Below are 19,700 nucleotides of genomic sequence, written 5' to 3'. Positions count from 1 at the left end.
AGGATCTTTAATCAAAAGGTCTGTGTCTGTAGGAATCCTATTCATAATGTTTTCAGACACTAATAATCTGAGCCTGTCAGTGGCAAATCAACTTTGATGCAAACAATTACCCATTGGATTACATCACAGTAGCTGTTCTTCGTGCCTGGGTACACCGTTGTTGCTCAATACTGCACATTCCAAATTTTTGTTCCTATCATTTAAACCTAAAAGTGTGAAAATAAAGCCCAGGTTCAACAATACCAGAGTAATCTTTTAAGTCAAGCCAACAGTAGTTTGCATGTACCACAGGTCTGCAAGTGTGACCAACCTGTCACTGGACCGTTCTGGATCCTCCATGGTGCCTTCCTATGATAGCTCAGTCAGCCCTCCGACCAGCCGAGCCATGTCAGGCACCAAGAGTGGCACCAAGCTGGACCACAGCGAGGAGGAGAGGAAGATCCTACTGGTGGCTGCTTTATTATTTGATTTTCAGCTCCTTTTTTTATTTTAATTAAATGAGGAACAAGCATAAAACAGTAAAACATAATTAGTTGTTAAGTGCTGTGATACAATACCATGTATGTCGCAGGACTCCTCCCAGCTGAAGGACCTGTGGAAGAAAATCTGCCACAACAGCACAGGGATGGAGTTCCAGGACCACAGGTACTGGCTGAGGACCTACCCCAACTGCATTGTGGGAAAGGAACTTGTCAACTGGCTGCTGAGGAACGGCACCATCTCCACCAGGTAGCATCTTACTAGACAGACATATTCTTTCCTGTAGTGTACTGGTTACTGATCTCTATAAGGAATACTTAAATGACTAGCTTGATACAGTTGTTTGCTTTCTTGCCGAGAGTTAGATGAAAGGATTGCCATACCATATATAACTTCATATTTAGTTCACAGATATGAGAGCGGTATGTCTTCTCACCTAAATACTGGCAAGAAAACAAATGAGCATATTCTCAAAATGTTGAACTATTGCTTTAATGTGATTGAGGAAATAAGTAAAACAATATATCCATCAAATCTAAATTCAAACTTTATCATATGTACGCAATTACTTCATTTTTTTCTTTACTTTTTAGATCTACTTGCTCTCTCTCATGTGGTGTGTTAACAGGTGAATAGGACTAGAACTAAGCTGATCTTGTATTTTTGTTTGTATTATATTTGTATTTGTATTATATCTCATTCCGCTCAAGCTGATCAGTGAATGCAGTGCAGAAGGCTTGTCAGTGGTGGCTGCACTTACATAATTTATTTATTGACAAGCTGAAAGCTGCTCTTGGTCTTTAATCTTACACTCTCCTCCCCCACCCTGATCTCTCAACGTTGCAGAGCCCAGGCCATCGCCATCGGTCAGGCGTTAGTGGACGGTCGCTGGCTGGATTGCGTCACCCACCATGACCAGCTGTTCAGGGATGAGTATGCTCTTTATCGCCCTCTCCAGGTGAGAGCCCTTTACTGAGAGATAGACATTTCAAATTCAGATTGTTCTACATTTGCAGCAACATACTTACATACACATCACGTGTTGATATTGATTCAGTAAGGTCTGTTGCTAACAGAAGAGGACAGCAGCTTCAATGATTGATTGATTGAAATGTGCTGATGGTGACGTCTTTCTGTCTGGTCTGTAGAGTACAGAGTTCTCAGAAACGCCGTCTCCAGATAGTGATAGTGTCAACTCCTTGGAGGGACACTCAGAGCCGTCCTGGTTCAAGGACATCAAGTTTGATGACAGCGACACAGAGCAGCTCGCAGATGAGACCGAGTACAACATGCCCAGTATGTATCTCATGTCTAATACTTTAATAACAAACTTGTGTTGGCTTGGATCATTGCTCTATGCCCAGGCTGCCTCCAGGTAGCTTTGCTGTGTTTTCCCAGCTGCAGCTCATTGACCTGTTTCTCTGTCCAGACTCTGCCAGCCCCAGCAAGAGGACGTCAGTCAGCAGTTTTCAGTCAGTGATGGACAGTGACTCAGCTGCCTCCATCAACCTCAACATGGAGCAAAACAATGTCAACTTCCACATCAAGAAACAGTCCAAGTATCCACATGTGCCTCCTGCCACTGATCAGAAAGGTAAATACAGTACGTCCCATACAGCTTCAGTGCCGTTTTTCATATCGAAGTTGGTCTGTGTCCTTGTCTCTTTGCCTCCTAAAAGTGCTGACATCTCACTTGGACTTAGTGTAAATGTTGTAATTTTTGACACAAATTAAATTTCTGTAATGGGGTTTTATTTGTGTAGCGCCAGCCAGTGGTATAACTTGTTACTGAGATTTTATTCCCAGTTCTGAGTAATTTACCAGAATTATAAAGCTGCTGAAAAAAGTTCAGCTCTCAAAAACAGGGGAAAAAGCAAGAAAATGGGGGAAATATTATTTAAAATAAGTTAAATAAGTTTGTTTTGTGTTGTAGTATATCCCACATTTTATGTATTTATTTTTTTTGGAGCTGAGTTTTTGCATTGCGTTAATTATGATTCAATAATATCAAACAGTTGTTATAAGCACTGTCTCTAACAAGCCGACCTCTGTGTGGTCTCTTTCCTCTTTTAGCTGAGTTTCTTGTGTCTGAGGATGGAGGACAGAACATTGTCATCAGTGATGCCTTCATCAAAGGTATGAACTCTGCATTTCTTCATCGATTTAATCAGACTAAAAACTGAAACTTGTAGCTAAGCAAACCCGCTCCCTCTTATATGACTTCCTGCAGAGTCTCTCTTCAACCGTCGCGTGGAGGAAAAGGCCAAAGAGATGCTGTTCACTCCACTGGGTTGGCACCACAGCTCTCTGGACCAGCTCAGAGAGGAGAATGGCGAGAAGAAAGCAATGGAGAGGCTGCTGTGAGTGGAGATTTTACCACTGTGTCCGATATTTATTCATCTCACTTTTGTGGGTGTGTGGCCACTCTGTAGGTGAGCATTAGTGACGCAAGCAGCAACAGAAACAGTGGAGAGGACGGATTAATTGACTTAAGGATTAAACGTAGCTACCCTTGCAAGTCAGCACCAGAAATACAAGTCTAACCGACTATGCGGGCAGGCAAGGTGGAAAGTGGGACGGATGACATCTTGTAAAATCAGTACCCTTTAGCAGTATTTTGATCTAGAAATTGAAAATAAGTTTGTATTTTGGCTGTGTCAGAATAAATTGGAATACAACCACTTGACCGGAGCAATGTGTAACGACTTTCAGCACAGTCACATGGATGTTAACCTGCAAGGCTGCTAGTGCTAGCATTTAGCCACACTCGGCAAAACAATATGACATAGCTTACCTGCAGATGCTGTGATGTTTGTGTAAGTAGCTCAGATTACATCATCACCAATTGATGTAGAAATTAGTCGTTAGGAACCTCCCTAGTGAAGAGAAACAAAAAGTGGCATGAGATGAGCTGGTTGAAGACCAGACGTGCAGCTGCTAATTTGACCATTTGCAGAGGCTTTAATGTGTGTGCTGACAGCCCTGTCAGAAGGGTGTTAACAGCAGTCAAGGTGAGAGATGACCATTGCCTGTACAAAGAGTTGAGTGGTGTACTCAGACAGGATCTGATCTTTCTGATGCAATGTTAGAGACATAACTTTATACATAATAGCACCAGTCACCACTGTCCATCGTAGGGCCAACATATAGACCAAGATGACTTCTCCAAATATCTTGTTTTTTGATGAACAGTCCATAACCCAAAGATAGTTCATTTAAAATGATACAGAACAGAAGAAAAGCAACAAATTCAGTATTTTTAACTGATAAATAACAAAAAATAATTTGATTATGAAGACTGCTGTTGATTTATTTTCCATTTGATATATGAATTAATCAACTGATGTGTATGACTGTGTATTGTAATTTAGAAGAACACAATTGCTGATGTTTGTGGAAACACAATAAAGCAAAATGTGAAATACCAAAATTTAACTACCTGTCTTCTCTGCCTGCCTTCTCTCAGCTCGGCCAACCACAGCCACATGATGGCGCTGCTGCAGCAGCTGCTCTACAGCGAGTCTCTGTCTCTGTCCTGGCGGGACATCATTGTCCCTGTGGTTCGACAGGTGGTCCAGACAGTGCGGCCTGATGTTCGCAACTGCGATGACGACATGGACATCAGACAGCTGGTTCACATCAAGAAGGTAAGGAACCCTGTCACACTGAATCAGTCAAACTGCAGTCGTATGTCACTCTGTGGAGCTTATAAAGATTCATGGGAAGACTGTTGGCTCCAGGTGGTTTCAGAATAAAACTGAATCTTTGTTTATGCTTTAGATTCCTGGAGGCAGGAAGTTTGACTCAACAGTGGTAAACGGCTTTATATGCACCAAGAACATCGCTCACAAGAAGGTAGGGTCACATATCTTTCAAGTCATAGAAAAACCACTCAAACCAGATCTAATTCTGTCTGGTTTTTGCATAAAAGCTTCTAATATAGAGCTCTCAAATCACCAACATGATTTGGTCTGTTGTATGTGTAATATGGTTAGTTTTGTTAGTGCATAGACTGATTCTGTTTAACAGGAAGTCGGAATAAAATATTTACCTGGAATAAACCTAATTTTTGTCTGACTTGTAATCAGATGAACCCCTACATCAAGAACCCCAAGATCTTGCTGCTGAAGTGCTCCATAGAGTATCTGTACAGGGAGGAGACCAAGTTTACCTGCATTGACCCCATTGTGCTACAGGTCAGTAAGTCACTCTAACTGCAGATAACAGTAGATCGTAGAGGAAACAGCCTTTTTTAGCATGGTTTCAATTTGTTGTCATTTTTTTCTGAAACTAAGAAAATGTTTTTCTCTTCCTCAGGAACGAGAGTTTTTGAAGAATTATGTGCAACGAATCGTAGATGTCCGTCCAAACCTGGTGTTAGTGGAAAAGACTGTGTCCCGTATTGCTCAGGACATGCTGCTAGAGCATGGTATCACACTGGTCATCAACGTCAAACCGGTTAGTATACTGAGCATGCCATATAACTCACACTGTTGGTGTTAACATTAATGTTGGTAAATACGATTAAAGACGAGTGTGCTCTTAGGGCAGCTTATTACACATCAGAGACCAGAGCTGTCTGCAGTCATTATTTATCCTAATTAAACCTATCACAAAGAGCTGCTTAGCTTTAGCAAATCAAATCAAGTAACACATCAGTTATTTACAATCATGTGTCTATTGTATAAATGGCTCCAATACTATCCATCCATCCATTATCTATACCGCTAATCCATTAAAGGTCATGGGGTGCTGGACCCTATCCCAGCTGACATTGGGTGAGAGGCGGGGTACTGCCTGTATGGATCACCAGTCCATCGTAGGGCCAACATATAGAGACAAACAACCAGTCACACTCACATTCACACCTACGGCCAATTTAGAATCACCAATTAGCCTAAGCTGCATGTCTTTGGATGGTGGGAGGAAGCTTGAGTACCCAGAAAGAACCCACGCAGAACACGCAAACTCCTCACAGAAAAGCCCCCGGGCGCGAACGCTTGCCAGCTCCAACACTAGATTTTAATTTTTCTCCACACTTAGCCATAATAATAGTTGATGCATCTCATAAACACAAGCACAGAAACAACAGTGAAGAGCTAATCTGGATGCTCTGCAGCACTAAGACCAATGACTAAACAGTCGTTACAAAAGATGGAACATATACAGAACGCTTCCTTTTAACTGCTATTCCCTTTCCCTTCATGGAGACAATGTTATGGCAGATTATCTGATTTAACACCAGTAATATGGTCTTTGTGACTTCGTCAGCTGATGACCTTCCTGTAGACAAACTGAGTAGAGAACATTCCTATTACCAGACACAATACTTTTAGTTTTGGCAGTGTTCAGTTCATCCTGTGTGACACGGCCTGTGCCAGCGTTAAAACAACAAAATGTAACTTTACTGAGCAACAGCGCCCTCTACAGCCACAAGTGGTAATTAATTCTGTTGGGCTCTGAGTTAGAGGGGTTAAATGGTTTTCATGTACAGAAAACAAAGCTTATTAATTACTTGACTAGAGGCTCCAACTGCATAGTCCCAGTCATTCTTCCTGTTACAAGTCAGTGAACCATCACTATGATTCTGAAGCTGAGATTTTAAGCTAAAACAGTTTCATAATGCTTTAATCATCTCTTATATTCCTTTTTTTGGTTCAATTTAGCAAGTCTTGGACAGGGTGAGTCGTATGACACAGGGAGATCTGGTAATGTCCATGGATCAGCTCCTCACCAAACCTCGTCTGGGGACCTGCCACAAGTTCTATATGCAGCCCTTCATCCTGGCCAACAGTAAGAAGCACATCTACACTCTCTGACTCTCAGTGTAGGCTGCTGTGATTTTAAGACATCCTGTAATTTTGTCTGTCTTTTCAGATGACGTGAAGACTCTGATGTTCTTTGAGGGGTGTCCTGCTCATCTCGGATGTTCCATCAAGCTGCGTGGTGCCTCAGAGTACGAACTGGCCCGGGTGAAGGAGATCATCATGCTCATGGTGTGTGTGGCGTACCACTCCCAGCTGGAGATCTCTTTTCTCATGGATGAGTTTGCCATGCCGCCCAGTTTGGCCCAAAGCACCTCTTTCCCCTGCCTGTTGGAGGGTGCTTCTGCAGAGCAGGAGGCGGATGGTGAGAGGAGAGGGAAGGAGACAAATGGAGAGAGCCAGGAGAAAACCACAGGGACTGAAGACTCTGCACTGGGAGGACAGCCTGAGGAGGAGGGTCTTCTCTTGGAGGCTTCATCCAAAAATGGAGAGACAGACAGTCTTCAAGACAAACTCAACCCAAAGTCACCCCCCTCTATTCAAGAGGAGGAGCCTGGGAATACAGAAACAATAACCTCCTCACCATTTTCCAGTCCTCCTCCTCCGTTTCTCATGGAAGACGACCAGGAGATGACACTCTCAGACACACTGGTCCAAGCATCTGAGGGGGAGGAAGGAAGCCTAGTGAAGCAGGAGTCGCTTGGTATGGAGGATGGGGAGGGTTCAGAGACGCCCACTCCCAGGTTGTTTCGAGACCCTCTGCAAGATGACACAGGGATGTTTGTGGCCGAGCAGGTGGCTTCATCCGATGACCGTCTGAAGTCCTTCTCTGCCATCTTCAAGCAGGAGCTTAAGGACATCATCCTGTGCATTTCTCCCTTCATCACATTTAAAGAACCATTCCTTCTCACGCCTGCTGGCATGCACTGCCCCAGCAGGGATTATTTCCCTGAACAGGTACCAGCTTAGTTGGTTTTTTAAATCTGTTTAACTTACACTGACTGACCAAGACCTGGAGCTAATAATTATTTTCATTTAATCTACTGATTATGTTCTTGATTAACTGATAAATTTTGTCTAAAAAAAAAGGGAGAAAATGATAAAAAAAATGTTTGTCCCAGTTTCTCAAAGTCTAAGCCTTGAAAGGTATATTATGCAACATCCTGCAAATTATACCTTCAAATGTTTCACTTTGTCTTGGACCAAGAGTTAAAAACTGAGAGATAAAACAGATGAAAAATAGAAAATCTTGATAGTTTTACAGAGGATTGATTAATTGATTAATCAACTAATTGCTGCAGCTTTAGATTGTGTTTCCTAGATTTTTTTCCATTATTTGTACCATGCTCATCTGTGTTGTCCCTGTCCCATAGGTCTACCTGTCTCCTCTCCTAAACAAGGACTTCAAGGAACTGGATGGGCGCAGAAAACGGCAGCTCCTTAAAGACTCTGCTCCTACCTCCCTGGTCGGAGGACAGACCAATGGCAGTGTTCCGCCCAGGCCCATCGACATTCTGCCCTCCCACAGTCTTACCAGCACCCGCATAGTGGAGCAGCTGAACAGCAGCCAGGATCTTGCCAAAATGCTGGCTGACTACAGAGCGAAGGGAGGTCGCATCCGACAGAGGGAAACCACCGACCCCTTCAGCATTGCCAGTACTGCTCCTCCTGTCGGTGGCCAGAGCAGGGCAGGAGAGGCGCCAGTCAAACCACCAGTGAAGGCTGACAGTGAGGAGGAGAAGCCAAATAAACAGAATGAAATGAACTGGACCCCTAAGGTGAGCAGCGATAGAATAAGTCAACGAATGTGAAGTCCCTTTGGGTTCTGGGAAAGCGTGATGGGAATTTTTTTTTTCTGGATTTTAAAATTTTCTAAAATTTGATCAAGGTTGTATCTGTTACACTGAGCATGTGCAAGATTGTACAAAACATGGGATTTCAAAAGCAAAGGTGAACATTTTCATTTTTGACATCCTCTGCCCTTTTCCAGAATATTTACAGACAGCATTTCAGTCGGAGGGAAATAACTCACCTCTGTTCCTTCTGTCTCTGTGTCTCTGCTTTTATCTTACTATTGACCTGTTTGTGTTGTCCTTAGCTGGATTGTCTGAACCCTCTCAACCATCAGAGACTTTGCGTGCTCTTCAGTAGTTCCTCAGCTGAGTCCAACAACGCACCCAACCCCTGCGTCAGCCCATGGTAAAACGCTCGTATGTACTAAACAAATAAACAAATGTCATATTTTATTGTTTTTAATGAATTTTTAGTCACTGCTTTTATTGTCGGCAGGATCGTCACAATGGAGTTCTATGGCAAGAATGACCTCTCTCTCGGTATATTCTTGGAGCGATACTGTTTTAGGTAAGACAAAATAGTGTTGCTTTTTAAAGTGCTTGGTCTGCAACAATGTTTAGGTGGGTGGTACGCCCTGAGTAAGATTCTCAGTTGGCTTCATAAATGTGCGTGTGTGTTTGTATACACCTGTTTTTCTCTAGGCCATCTTATCAGTGCCCCAGCATGTTCTGTGAGACTCCCATGGTGCACCACATCCGTCGGTTTGTGCATGGCAGCGGCTGTGTGCAGATCGTACTGAAGGAGCTGGACTCCCCCGTGCCCGGTTATCAACACACGATTCTCAACTACTCCTGGTGCCGCATCTGCAAACAGGTCAGTGATAATAAACATGCAATATAGAGCTTTTCAAAGCCGACACTAACACAGGTGTAAACCATAACATTAACATCTTAGTGAGTCAGCAGGCACAATACCAGAGCCCTGGACCTGGCTCACCTAAATTAATGTTAGTAATTCCACCTGTGATTTATCTGCCCTGAGGAGTCAAAATGTCAAATGACCTCACGTCTGTTCTATTCTTGTGAACGTAATATGTCAGTAACGCCTGGAGGCTAAGAATGTCTACTATTATAAAATGATTAAGTGATGACATTTTATATCCAAAAGGTCAAAGGTCAGCCTCACTGTGGCCTCATAATTTTCTGCAAAAAACACTTTTCTGTCTGTTATTCAATGCCGTAACTCAGGACCAGAGAGGGAGATGACCATATTTCCTGCAACTTGACTTACTTAATTTCCCTGAGGGAGTCATCCCAAGGGATCAATAAAGTCTAGTCTAAGTCTAAGACTAAGTCTGACCGGTTGGCAAAGGCGTACAACTGCAGAGTAAAAAGGATGAATCTGACAAAGCATTTGGTACTCTTTGAGTCTACAGTGCAAACACATTTCTGCTGGTCCTTAAAAAGCATTGCTGTTCGATTCCTTAATGACTCAGTGTTTTTAGAGGGGAGACGAATTCTCTTTTTTCTGGTCTGAAATAATCTCATACTCTTTTCAGCATAGTAGAAAATCTGCAGGTGTCATAATTCTATTCTGCCACTCTACATTTGTTATTAAAATTCCACCTCCCAGATAAATAAATGAAGTGATTATCTGTTCAGTTCAGTCCTTTATTTATCCCAGATGGGAAACTTGGCTTGCAGACAGGTGACAACAATAAAAGACAACAACACAATACAAAAGTACAGTAGATATATAAATATTAACTAAAATATCTTGAGTGCCAGGTGCAGAAACGAACCAACAATCTGTAAAATACTATACTGAATTACATATGCAAATTTAGCAAGTGTATTGAAAGACCAAACTTACCTCTGTTCTGCTGTCTCACTTCCTTTTTTTTAAGGTGACACCAGTCGTACCTCTGTCCAACGACTCGTGGTCCATGTCTTTTGCCAAATACCTGGAGCTTCGCTTCTATGGCCACCAGTACACAAGACGGGCCAACGCAGAGCCCTGTGGACACTCCATCCACAAAGACTACCACCAGTACTTCTCGTACAACCAGATGGTGGCCTCCTTCAGGTTGGTCAGATCTCACTTTGTCTTTCATTCACCTGCCACTGAATTAGACTAGAAGAAGAAAAATTACAAGGACAGATTTTGAATAAAGGAACAGATCATAAATTGAGAAAATACAATTTCAAAGGTCAAGACTATTTGCAGATGTTGCAAATAGTCTTGGCTCTGGATTTTCCTCTATTTTTTCCTTTTATTTGGATTCTCATTAGTTTCAAAAACAACAAATATTAAAGTAACAACAACAGTTTCCTGTTTCTTTCTCAGCTACACTTCAGTAAGGCTGTTGGAGATTTGTCTTCCTCGTCCCAAGATCTTCATCAGGAACTTGGGGCCTTCCAAAACCAACCTGCAGCAGGACCTGAAGGACTTCTCTCAAAAGTAAATGAACACCATCAGCAGAGCTCATCAGTCTGCACATCAACACATCAAACAACAGTATTAAATAATTCGACCAGTAGATCTCAGTGTGACCACAATAAAACAAAAAGAATTAAAATCATGGATAGGATTCCTACAGAGGGACATTTTTGTTAAAAAATAAGCTCCTTTTTCTTTAACTAGAAACATCACTAAATATCACTACCAGGCTCCATTGACAAAAACAGTAATTTTACTCTTTACTGTATCTCTATGTGTAACTACTTTTCATTCATTCTGCTGCTCTGCTATGTCACCAATACTTCCTCTGTCTGTCCTGCACATCTGCATATGTAAAACAGATTAGAAATCCAGTGTAAATGGCTCGGAAATCATTTTTCTCCAGTGGACTCTGATTACAGAAACCAGCTTCCTTGATTACACAGTGTGTGAGGAAAGCAAGTTAGAAAAACAAAAGGAAAACTCAGACAGTGACGTAGTTAACAAACACACTTGAATGATGTAGCGGAAGATTCCCATTGATAAAAACAATAATTTTACTGTTTTTGTCAAAGGAGTCTGGTAGTGATATCTGAGTGCACCATTCTTGCTCAATACTGCACAAATTCCCAGGTTCAAAAACACTGGAGTTATCCTTTAAATTCCTTCCATTTTAAGAGTTGTTGTATTTTTTTCAGTTCCTGGATCACTGATGGTAGTCCTGAGGCTCAAACAGACGATAAAATGCTGTCATAACATAACTGAAATTTCCCCTGACCTCATCTACTAGTCCACTGTTTCCCTCTGCTCTCTCCTCAGGGTTACTCAGGTGTACTTGGCCATAGACGACCGTCTCACCTCCCTCAAGACCGACACCTTCAATAAGACGCGAGAGGAAAAGATGGAGGATCTCTTTGCTCAGAAAGATGTGGGTTCTTCCCCATCAGCATGTCGTTATCTCTGGGTACAACGGTAATTATAAGCTTATTGTGCTGTGTCTGTGTGTAGATGGAAGAGGCAGAGCTGCGGAACTGGATCGAAAAGCTTCAAGTACGACTGCAGGCTTGCGGTGTGGACTCTCCTCAGCAGCTGCAGGTTGTTCTGGAGTCGCTGGTGATGAAGAAGCAGGGTCTGTGTGAGATGCTACAGTCCTGGAATGGAAGGTCAGAATCACTCCTGAGTGTTTGTAAAAACGTCATAACCCTACTTCTTGCCCTAGCTTTTACTCTGTTGCCTCTTTCCCTCAAAGGTTGCAGGACTTATTCCAGCAGGAGAAAGGCAGGAAGCGCCTGTCTGTCCCCCCCAGCCCAGGCAGGCACAGACAGACCGCTGCTGATGACAGCAAGGTCAGTAAGATCATTCAATTCAATCACATTGACCTTGCATTTCTTCTACAGTTTAGGCAAACTCACTGCTTTACTAGAGTGTCTAAGAACTCAGGAGTGTCTCATGCTGAAGGTTCAAAATGTAGTCAAACACCTGTTCAGCACGTACAATCTCCCTCTAACTGAGTGATAGTCAGCAGCTTAAACTGCTAGAATCAGGCCCAGCAAGTTCAAGAGTAATGCTAAACTGTAGATCAGTTAAAAAGACCAGTGTTCATCTCTGATATCCAGCCAGGAAACTTTGAAAATATCAAAAATTGTAAACAGAGTTTGGTGTGGCCACACTTCCTGCTTCAGAAGCTGAGAATCATGGGTAATATATGCAGTCAAGCAATTGATAGACTTTGTTTTCTATGCATGAAAACCTCTTCACTGCTTGGACTCAGAGCCCAACAGAATTACCACTCATGGCTGCAGAGGGTGCGGCTGATCAGTGAAGTTACATTTTGTTGCTTTAAAATAAGTAAGCTGTGACAGCTCCATGTTCTCAGATGTGAGGATCTTTTCGGCAGATAACAGAATTGTTAAGGAAAATAATAGTTGATTTGGTGTGTAACCTTACCCTAATGTAACCCACCCGCTCATATTCATATTTATTTCACAGAGCACCCTGGATTCTTCCCCCCGTAACCCCTCTCCTGTGGTACAAAATGGTGAAAAAGGTGAGTTAGTTGCCCCAGACCTGGACTGATCCTGGTTTTATCTTTGAATGAAGCTGATTGTGATCCTGACTATAGCTGATTAGTCGATGTGTTTTTTTCCTCTAACAGAGGACCGTCTCCTCAGCGCAATGCCCTCAGCCTCTTCCTCATCCCTGCTGCCATCACCAGGAGACCCCGGAGCTGAACTGGTCACGCCTGGTCCCTCCTTCGCTGAGCAGGACTCTGTCAGCATCCCAGAAGGTAGACGTTTGCTCACACACATGAACTACCTCTTGTAGCGTACAGTATGTCTCTGATCTCATCTCTGCTGTATGAACTGGATGTTTGCTTGTTTTCAGATGTATTTGATGGACACTTGCTGGGCTCCACTGACAGCCAGGTGAAGGAGAAATCCACCATGAAGGCCATCCTCGCCAACTTCCTTCCTGGCAACAGCTTCAACCCCATCCCCTTCCCATTGTAAGTATTGCACTCATTCTTTTTTTTCCAAGCAAAATTTAAAAAGGGTTGTACAGGAAAGGTGTCTTTCAATGAAATGTTATCGGCCACAACTTATAGGGTCAGGTGTGGAGTCAGTGTTTTCCAGTGGTTTACATATTGATCACATCTTTGCTTGAAGATCTTCAACCATTTCTGCCTTAATTCTTAGTCTTTTTTTCTTATTCTTTGTTTTGATAATTGCTGATTTAAAAAAAAGGTGGTCATTTGTATTGTATTCTCTAGCTTTTATGTTACTTGAGTTCTAATGTGGCTGAAAAAAACACCCATTCATCTGATTTTAAAGGCCTATTTAATCAAATAAAAACGCTTTCATACAAGCATATATTAATGTGTGTTTTCGCCGTATCTTACTTTGAAAAATGTAAACGTTACGCTATAAAATCCTTAATTTCCTTAATATATATATAATACTAAATTTCAGGAACACAGCCAAAGCTCTTTAATGTTAAGTGTTTGAATTCAAGCAGATGAATAATAAAAAGTAGAATAGTCTAAAATTGACAACATTTTGCCAACTTTATGTTGAAGAATTAGGAATTTGTTGATACCAATTTCCACTACCTTTCAACTTTTGCTATTCTGTGCTACAGACACGTTGTGTATTTAGGTTCTGTTTCTAAGCCCTGTATTTGCTGCTGTGCCTCATACCCAGCTGGTTCATTACACCAAGTATAAGAAGCTGAGAACATATTATATACCTTTAGCTGTGCATATATAAAACTAGCTATTATCTTTTTGTCACATTTTTTAGGTAAATGCCAAAATCCATCCTGTTTTAAATTATGGACTGTACACACAGTCACTGCAGGCTTTAATGGTTTGTCTCTGACTGTCATGTGACCTGTGTTGACAGTGACCCAGACAAGCACTACCTGATGTATGAACATGAGCGGGTGCCCATCGCTGTGTGTGAGAAAGAGCCGAGCTCCATCATAGCCTTCGCTCTCAGGTAACTGTCTGCCTCTTCTCTCTCTGTCTCAGCTCAGGTTTTATTCCTTATTAATGTCCTATTTCCCTTAAGTCTTTTTATTGTTATAAAAGTCACGGGACTTACAAACACTGTAATCACTGCATTAAAGAGGCCATGCCTTTAGTTACAGTATAATACAAAAAGAAATATGAGCTAATAAAATAAGTTGAATCTAAATTTAAGAACTGATGGACCTACAAGTGAAATGTACAAGATTCAACTTTCCCAAATTTTCAAACATTTGTCCTTTTGAGATAGTTTAATGGTTTAATGGTAAAAGTATATGCCTATAAATGTCCTATTTTCTATCTCATGTCATTTATTGTCTTACAGCTGCAAGGAATATAAAACAGCACTGGATGATCTGTCAAAGGCATCAAACACAGGAGGAGATGAGACTCCACAGGTCGTCAGGTACGTACACAGGATTCTTACTGGTCATGAAATTGATGAAATAAAGTTGAAAACTCAAGTGTACTCCAGACTCAAACTCAGAGAAGCAGCTCTTACCTGAATGTACAGCACCCCTCCTTTATGGAGCTTTATAGAGTGTTTCAGCTCATTGTTTATCTGTCACTATCTGTCATTGTGTTGTTCTCAGCTGCAGAGAAAGCTCACTGTCCAGTACCTGCTCAGCAGCAAACAGCAGACAGTTGAGAGTGGCTGGTGAACATAGTGGAGCATTTAGCAGCTAAAGAGCCAAATATTCCCCTCAGGAGGTGGTGGAGACCAAAAACAGAGCTAAGAGTGAGGGAATACTGGACTTAGATTTATCATGTTGATACAAATACCACTCCAGATAAATGATAATATTTCTTCATAAATGCTAGATGTTGAAATAAGCAACTGTTTCTTAACTCGTTTATGTTGTGGTTACAAGTGGCCAAAAAAAAATTTAATTGCAGATATTAATTTATCAAGCGCAAACAATATACAGTTTTCTCAAATGTACTGATTTTCTCTGTTTTATAAACTTAGTGAGTTTTATTCTTTTGATTGGACAATGGTGCAATGATCCTGTAAATCAGTTAACTGCAAAATAATGCAGCCCCAACAGACTGCACAATTTGTCAAATTACAAATAGGTATTTTAAATAAAATATACCACCACATATTTTACCACTTATACATTAGATAGTGTTGTTTTAGCTGGAAATTAGCAGGAAAAACAGTCAACGTAGAATGAAGGAATGAATAGAAAAGAGGCCTCAGTGGAAACACTGGGTCAAGTTCCAGTTGTTTTATTTAAAAGAAACATTAAACTGGCCAAATGAAGAGAAATCTTAGAAATATTGCAGGAAGAGCTGAAATTTCTGTTCTGTAAGAAACTTTTTTTTAAATTTCCATCTCAGTAGTGCAGAGAGTCGGGCTAAGAGCAGCCCTGCCAGGCCCAGTGAGTCGAGTTCATCACAGCAGAGCCGCAGCAGCATAGAGACCGATCCCCTCAGTAAGTGTCAAATAACAACTCAATGCACAGAGGATTTTAAACATTAGACCTTATCCTTGGGGCGAAATGCTTCACTTTTATTTACTGTTCTGTGCAGAGGATGCAGACTTGGCAGACAAACAGAAGAAACAGACCTTGAATCCACACATTGAACTGCGTGAGTGTTCTGTTCTTCAATATTTTTTCCGCTCAGCCATTTGAATGTAACTGAAACTAGTTCTCCTGGGGAAAAACCCGTCCCAAAGGGAGATCAGATGAATGTTTTAAGTATGTAACCCTTCCCTTGCGTGTTGTTGAATTTGCAGAGTTCTCTGATGCCAACGCCAAGTTTTACTGCCGGATCTACTACGCCAAGGAGTTTCACAAGATGCGTGAGGAGATCATGGAGAGTGCAGAGGAAGATTTCGTCCGCTCACTGTCCCACTGTGTCAACTGGCAGGCTCGCGGCGGGAAATCTGGAGCAGTTTTCTACGCCACAGAAGGTAGTATCTAATGTCTTGCAGATAAATGTCATCGCCATCACTGCAGTCAGTGTGTTAAGCTTCAGTAACGTGACGAGTTTAATGTGGAGGCTGTTTGGTTACGAGAGGGATTTGATGTAATTGTTCAGATTTAACTGGTAATCTTGACATCAAACACACCTCCTATTATGATGTTGTTCTGCAAGCTACCACTAGGTTTTTAATATAAAAACACACATATTGTATATGACCTTTATTTGGTAAATATCATAAGATAACTGAGCATCTGACACAGGGACAAAGAATAAGGAACATTCTTAATTTTGTATTTGTCTTTAAATGTCATTTGTGGTTTAATTTGCTGAGTGATGGGTTTGTGTTGTGCCACGACTATTCTCAAACAGAGGACAAGCAGCAACCATTCTGCTAAAGCAGACGCTCAGTCCTAACCTGTACTTGTACAGATTACATGATTAGATAGATACTTTATTAATCCACACGGGAAATTCACAGTTCCAGCAGCATCAACAAACTTAAGATAAAAGGTCGAAGGCATGCAATAAATACTGGGAATAATAATAAAAACACTGCTAATAAAAAACACAATGAAGAAACTTCAAGTCCAGAATGCCATATTTAAGATGCTCAGAAAATGCTGACAAAATGTAGCTCTGTTATATTTACTATTTATTTTTACCTGTGGACAGGTTTTAATGGTGAAAGGCGGATTACTCTGTGTTTTTGTTACTGTCAACAAATCCGATGGGAGGACTAAAAAAAATAAATAAATAATGAGCAAACCCCTCCCTCAGTACTCTCCTGACAAGATTTGTGGGTTTATTGATTAGTGGATCAACAGAAAATGAATCAGCAGCTATTCTATCAATTAATTGTTTGCATCACCTTTGCTGGTACCACACTTTTATTTGATTTGCAGATAAAACTATTGATCAACAAAGAACCAGCAGGCGAAATGATGATGAAAATAGTTAGTGGCAGGAGTGACCCGATAGCTGAATGGTTCGGCTGGACCTTTGCTGCATGTCATTCCCCTACTCTCTCTCCTGTTTCCTGTCTTCTCTCCACTGTCTTTTCAATAACATAAATGTGTATATAATAAAATAGTTAGTGGCAGTCCTGAAGGGAGTGGCAAATGCATGATTTCATTCACTGAAAAAAAGCTCAGTAACTTCCTAAAGCAGCACTTTCTCATCATAATAATGTGAATCTTCTCATGTGTCCTGTCAGACGACCGCTTCATTCTGAAGCAGATGCCCAGACTGGAGGTCCAGTCATTCTTGGACTTTGCACCTCACTACTTCACCTACATCACTGGAGCTGTGCAGCAGAAAGTATGCATCATAAAGAAATGCTTTCTCTCTGAGGTTTACTGTCTTGAGGTAAAGTAAATAACAGCCATGTTTGCACCACAGCGGCCGACAGCGCTGGCGAAGATACTCGGCGTTTACCGGATCGGTTACAAGAACTCCCAGAATAACACGGAGAAGAAACTGGACCTGCTTGTGATGGAGAACCTCTTCTATGGACGCAAGATGGCTCAGGTAAGACTCACAGTCAAAGTACAACATGGCACTGTGTTTTTACTCAGTGGTGAGATAATATAGAAGCTAAAATTCTCTAAAGTTTCATGTCTAAACCAACAACTGTACATAAAGATAGATGACGTGTCTCTACACCAGCTTAAGAAGAACTACCTAAAATGGCAGAAACCAGCTTTGGTTTGGTGTAATTTGATGTTTTAGTTTGGCTCTTGTCCCATTCACTGACATGTAGAGGGTAGGATTTATGACGTACAGCAGCCAGCCAGCAGTCAGATACAGTCATTGGTTTAAACACATGGAGCTAGAAACAGCAATCAAATACTGGAAAATTCAAGACTTGAATCAGAGGTTGTCTTGGCAAAGAAAAAGTAAAACAAACATCTGATACATGACAGCTGTACTGTGAGCTGCTTTACTCCAGACTATTCAGAGGCATTGTTCACTTCTCTAATAATGGAATAGTGCAAATAGGTAATTTAAAAAATAGACCAGAACACATTTCAAATCTATTTCACATGTTTTGTGTTTTAGCTTGAAAAGAGAAGAAGGAATAAAGGTGTTTGGCCAAGTTAATCTAGATACACAAGTCAAGGCTGTAGAGACTAAATCTATAACACTTGCAAGTTATAAATATATTTGATGGTATATCTGATGGTTGCTATCTGTACAGACTGTTTAAAGGGCATGGGAAGTCTTACATGTTCACATTCCTCTGTTAAAGGTCTGTACTGAAAATTCAGTTAAACCTTTCATTTTAAAGTACTTAATTAGATGGCTTAGGCACCGAGTACATTTCTGAATTGCTGTTTCTACATAGAAACTTTAAGTCTCTTAAATCAGTTGACCAGTGATCATGTGGTTCAACTGTTTTGTGAAATAATTCTGTATATCTACTAGAGATAGATCGATAAGGTTTTTTTTCAGGGCAGATACCGATACAGATTATTAGTAGTCAAGGAGGCTGATAACCAATATTTGGAGCCGATATTCATTTGCAATAAAAGTGAAAATATTGGCGTCAAATACAAACTCCAACACTTTATTTAAATGCCTTTAAGCATATGTTTATTAAACAGCTTTTCAGATTTGCAACATGTTAAAGGTTTTTTTTTTATCTTAGTCAATAGACATCTTTGTTTTAAAATTCTAACAGAAAGTGCAGGGAGCTCCTAGGCTCAGCAGCATGTCTTATAAAGTTAGATGAAAACTTAAACAAAGAAATAGCTCCCTGAAGTTTTCTACAGTAAATAAAACAAAGTTAGATAAAATTTGCACAGAAATGTGAGTCTCAAATCAATTAGTAGTCCCAGTTGAGCAGCACCAGACTGTTGCGCAAAAAGCAGAGTTGTTCAGTGTGTGTGAGCACTGTGCATGTACAGCTTTCACTGCTGACGGCTGTTACCCGTGCCGTGGCTCTGTGTGTAACCAATCAGATGGTGCTGTGGGCGGGAGTTATAAATTGATCTCTTATCGGCTCCAATAATTGGCCCGGCCAATAATCAGTCTATCCCTAATATCTACTCTGTAGGTTTTTGACCTCAAAGGGTCGCTGAGAAACCGCAATGTGAAGACGGACTCGGGGAAGGAAAGCTGCGAGGTGGTTCTGCTGGATGAGAACCTCCTGAAGCTGATCCACGACAACCCGCTGTACATCCGCTCACACTGCAAAGCCATCCTGCGAGCCGCCATACACAGCGACGCCTACTTCCTCTCCAGCCACCTCATCATCGACTACTCCCTGCTGGTGGGGCGGGACGATGCTACCGATCAGCTGGTGGTGGGGATTATAGGTGAGAGGAGGAGAAACGTTTTTACCAGATCTTAATCTTCAGACTCAGCAGGAACAGTCATAGAAACAGCCTCCACTTCACAAAAAATAAATCTGTGATTTTTGTCTGGAGTCTTTACAAAGATTTTCCATCTACTCTTTTCTGCAGATTATATCAGGACTTTTACCTGGGACAAGAGACTGGAAATGGTCGTTAAATCCACTGGAATCCTGGGAGGTCAAGGTGAGTCTTAACCCTCACTGTTCTCCACTTCCTGTTTCAGAAATCCCTCATAGAGCGAGAGTAGGAGAGAGACAGAGAGCAAGAGTAGGGGAGAGAGAGAGAATGTAGGAGAGAGAGAGAGCAAGCAAGAGAGAGGGAGTGTAGGAGAGAGCGAGTGGGCGAGCAAGAGTAGGAAAGAAAGAGAGAGAGAGCGAGCAAGCAAGAAACAGAGTAGGAGGGAGA

The 19,700-nt window shown here is 41.5% G+C and overlaps 1 protein-coding gene across 6 annotated transcripts in view; it reads left to right on the top strand.

Annotated features, from left to right (window-relative positions):
- The window catches only part of pikfyve (phosphoinositide kinase, FYVE finger containing), a 29,916-nt gene that overhangs the window by 9,498 nt on the left and 718 nt on the right, over positions 1–19,700 (top strand). For 5 of the 6 annotated variants that reach the window (XM_051077751.1, XM_051077737.1, XM_051077686.1 and 2 more), the window contains 34 exons: positions 292–448; positions 572–729; positions 1,327–1,438; positions 1,629–1,776; positions 1,910–2,074; positions 2,554–2,616; positions 2,711–2,840; positions 3,947–4,127; positions 4,261–4,335; positions 4,569–4,676; positions 4,798–4,938; positions 6,147–6,273; positions 6,358–7,202; positions 7,619–8,023; positions 8,344–8,444; positions 8,535–8,606; positions 8,741–8,912; positions 9,946–10,124; positions 10,386–10,499; positions 11,298–11,406; positions 11,487–11,641; positions 11,728–11,824; positions 12,468–12,525; positions 12,634–12,765; positions 12,864–12,984; positions 13,880–13,975; positions 14,330–14,410; positions 15,349–15,443; positions 15,541–15,600; positions 15,749–15,925; positions 17,153–17,256; positions 17,338–17,466; positions 18,995–19,256; positions 19,404–19,478. In XM_051077751.1, coding sequence (XP_050933708.1) covers positions 292–448; positions 572–729; positions 1,327–1,438; positions 1,629–1,776; positions 1,910–2,074; positions 2,554–2,616; positions 2,711–2,840; positions 3,947–4,127; positions 4,261–4,335; positions 4,569–4,676; positions 4,798–4,938; positions 6,147–6,273; positions 6,358–7,202; positions 7,619–8,023; positions 8,344–8,444; positions 8,535–8,606; positions 8,741–8,912; positions 9,946–10,124; positions 10,386–10,499; positions 11,298–11,406; positions 11,487–11,641; positions 11,728–11,824; positions 12,468–12,525; positions 12,634–12,765; positions 12,864–12,984; positions 13,880–13,975; positions 14,330–14,410; positions 15,349–15,443; positions 15,541–15,600; positions 15,749–15,925; positions 17,153–17,256; positions 17,338–17,466; positions 18,995–19,256; positions 19,404–19,478 — 5,204 coding nt within the window. The remainder of the gene's footprint in view (positions 1–291; positions 449–571; positions 730–1,326; positions 1,439–1,628; positions 1,777–1,909; positions 2,075–2,553; positions 2,617–2,710; positions 2,841–3,946; positions 4,128–4,260; positions 4,336–4,568; positions 4,677–4,797; positions 4,939–6,146; positions 6,274–6,357; positions 7,203–7,618; positions 8,024–8,343; positions 8,445–8,534; positions 8,607–8,740; positions 8,913–9,945; positions 10,125–10,385; positions 10,500–11,297; positions 11,407–11,486; positions 11,642–11,727; positions 11,825–12,467; positions 12,526–12,633; positions 12,766–12,863; positions 12,985–13,879; positions 13,976–14,329; positions 14,411–15,348; positions 15,444–15,540; positions 15,601–15,748; positions 15,926–17,152; positions 17,257–17,337; positions 17,467–18,994; positions 19,257–19,403; positions 19,479–19,700) is intronic. The other variant, XM_051077657.1, reaches the window with a different exon arrangement.

Source organism: Lates calcarifer, linkage group LG1 (assembly GCF_001640805.2).
Source record: "Lates calcarifer isolate ASB-BC8 linkage group LG1, TLL_Latcal_v3, whole genome shotgun sequence".
Classification (NCBI taxonomy): Eukaryota; Metazoa; Chordata; class Actinopteri; family Centropomidae; genus Lates; species Lates calcarifer.
This window is presented reverse-complemented; position numbering and strand designations above follow the sequence as displayed.